Below are 1795 nucleotides of genomic sequence, written 5' to 3'. Positions count from 1 at the left end.
ACCGTTCCACCGTACCCCTTCTCACCCTGAGAGAGGAAGCAGAGGTTCTCTGTGGAGCAGAGTTATGTCTGGGTGATGTTGGCTGGAAGGGTGCAACCTGCTCCAACACCCTGCCCCATGCACAAGTAGATCAGGTAGCTCAGTGATGCCCTGACCAGCTTTCTTCTCCTCTCCTCACTGACCCGAGGTGGGGTGGGCATGTGCTCTTATGATGCCTGTGGTGCTCTGCAGGAGAAACCCTGAGGGTTGCAAGGTCTCCCTCTCTCTCTGGAGTCATTTGGGGTTTCTCCTGTCTCTGGTGCATTCACTGACGGTGACTGGAGGCCATGGGGCTAGGACAAGTATGCAGGGCCAGTGGCAACTTCAACTTGGCTCCATACTGCAGCTGTACCAGCTGCCCTGAGCTTTCCTGAACCTCCATCCCAGCCCCAAGCCCCCAGCCTGGCAGGGCCAGGGCAGCCTTACTCAGCACCTGGCAGGCTGCGGCCCCAGGCCTATCTGCTGCCCCATCTCCCCACCACACCCATGGCTGGAGGAGAGCCCACGACTCCTTTATCTGCCTCCTGCAGCTCCCGCGCCATGGCTGCCCTGCTGCGGGCTGCGATAAGGGGCAGGGGCTGCACAGGCACCAGCACCACGGCCCCAGCGCCACTTTGCTGCCTGCACTGACACCCCCTGCCCTGCTGCCTGCAGAGCAGGATCTGGGGCTGACCCTGGCTTCTCCCCTTGCAGTGCCCATGCCCGCTGTCTCGCAAGCCTGTAAGCTCCTCAGGGCCCCTCAAAAATCACACCCCAACAGCGCAGCATTAGGAGGAAACAGAAGAATTCCAATGATGCCACACAGTCCTTCGTGCTGGGGATGCACAAAGAGATGTCCTTGCACTTGAAAGTCCTCAGAGTGTCCTTGCTGTGCCACCACATAGAGGGTCACAGGCACTGGGAGTCCCTGTACCCACTGTCTCCCAGAAGCTCTTCCAGGAGGAGATGACATCCAATGATTCAGCCTGCATGGGAGTTAAGGGGTGCAAATGGCTGGTGGGCCAAGAGGGGATCCCAGCAAGGTGCTCTGGTGTGAAGGCCAGCACAGGCTGCGGCTTCAGGGAGCTCCTAAGGGGACAGACTCCAGCCACTCTCTCTGCGTCTTTCCCCGACACCAGGACCTGGAAATGCTCTGCTTTTCCCAGACCCCGCAGCTGGGAAAAGCAGCACCACCACCACCCAAATGCTGCCTCCTCTCAGAGACAGCAAAACCAGAGCCCATTTTTCCACTGCATGCCCACCTGGAAGGGGAGACCCTCAGTTCAGACCCGGAGCAGATCCCTCCCGATCCCTCCCTGCAGGCAGGAACCAGAGCAGGACGCCAGGGCTGGAGCACAAATGCAACAGATTTTATTTCAGATCATTTTTTTGCTTGCTGTTGGAGGCTGGCAGTGGATTGGGTCCAGCTCTAGCCATGGTGCCGTCTTAACGGTACTTGGCAGTCAGCACGCTGCCCACAGCACACAGGAACTTGTCCAGGGAAGCATGGACCTCCGGGGTCAGGACAGAGGGGTTGTGGATGGCCACCACCACCAGGAAGCATTGGCCCAGCAGCTGAAAGACAAAGAAGATGGGGTGAGAGGGTGAGATGAGGGTGTGAGGTGAGGGGAATGGACAGGGGGATGCAGAAGGGGAGCCGGGCTGGTCACTCCTTCCCAGATGCTCACTTTGAAGTTGACAGGGTCCACGCGGAGCTTTTGGGCGTGGAGGTCGCTGAGCTTGGAGAGGGCAGTCGCGATGTCATCGATGTGGTTGG

General features: G+C 59.1%; 1 protein-coding gene across 1 annotated transcript in view; it reads right to left on the bottom strand.

The window, feature by feature from the left end:
• Positions 1–1367: 1367 nt before the first annotated feature.
• LOC104411202 (hemoglobin subunit alpha-A-like) overlaps positions 1368–1795 on the bottom strand; it is a gene marked incomplete at its 5' end in the record, with an annotated part of 699 nt that continues 271 nt past the window's right edge. The window contains 2 exon segments of the mRNA XM_010021571.1: positions 1368–1593; positions 1707–1795. The exon segment at positions 1707–1795 is cut by the window's right edge and continues 12 nt beyond it. Coding sequence (XP_010019873.1) covers positions 1465–1593; positions 1707–1795 — 218 coding nt within the window.

Source organism: Nestor notabilis, unplaced genomic scaffold (assembly GCF_000696875.1).
Source record: "Nestor notabilis isolate BGI_N333 unplaced genomic scaffold, ASM69687v1 scaffold28409, whole genome shotgun sequence".
Classification (NCBI taxonomy): Eukaryota; Metazoa; Chordata; class Aves; order Psittaciformes; family Psittacidae; genus Nestor; species Nestor notabilis.
This window is presented reverse-complemented; position numbering and strand designations above follow the sequence as displayed.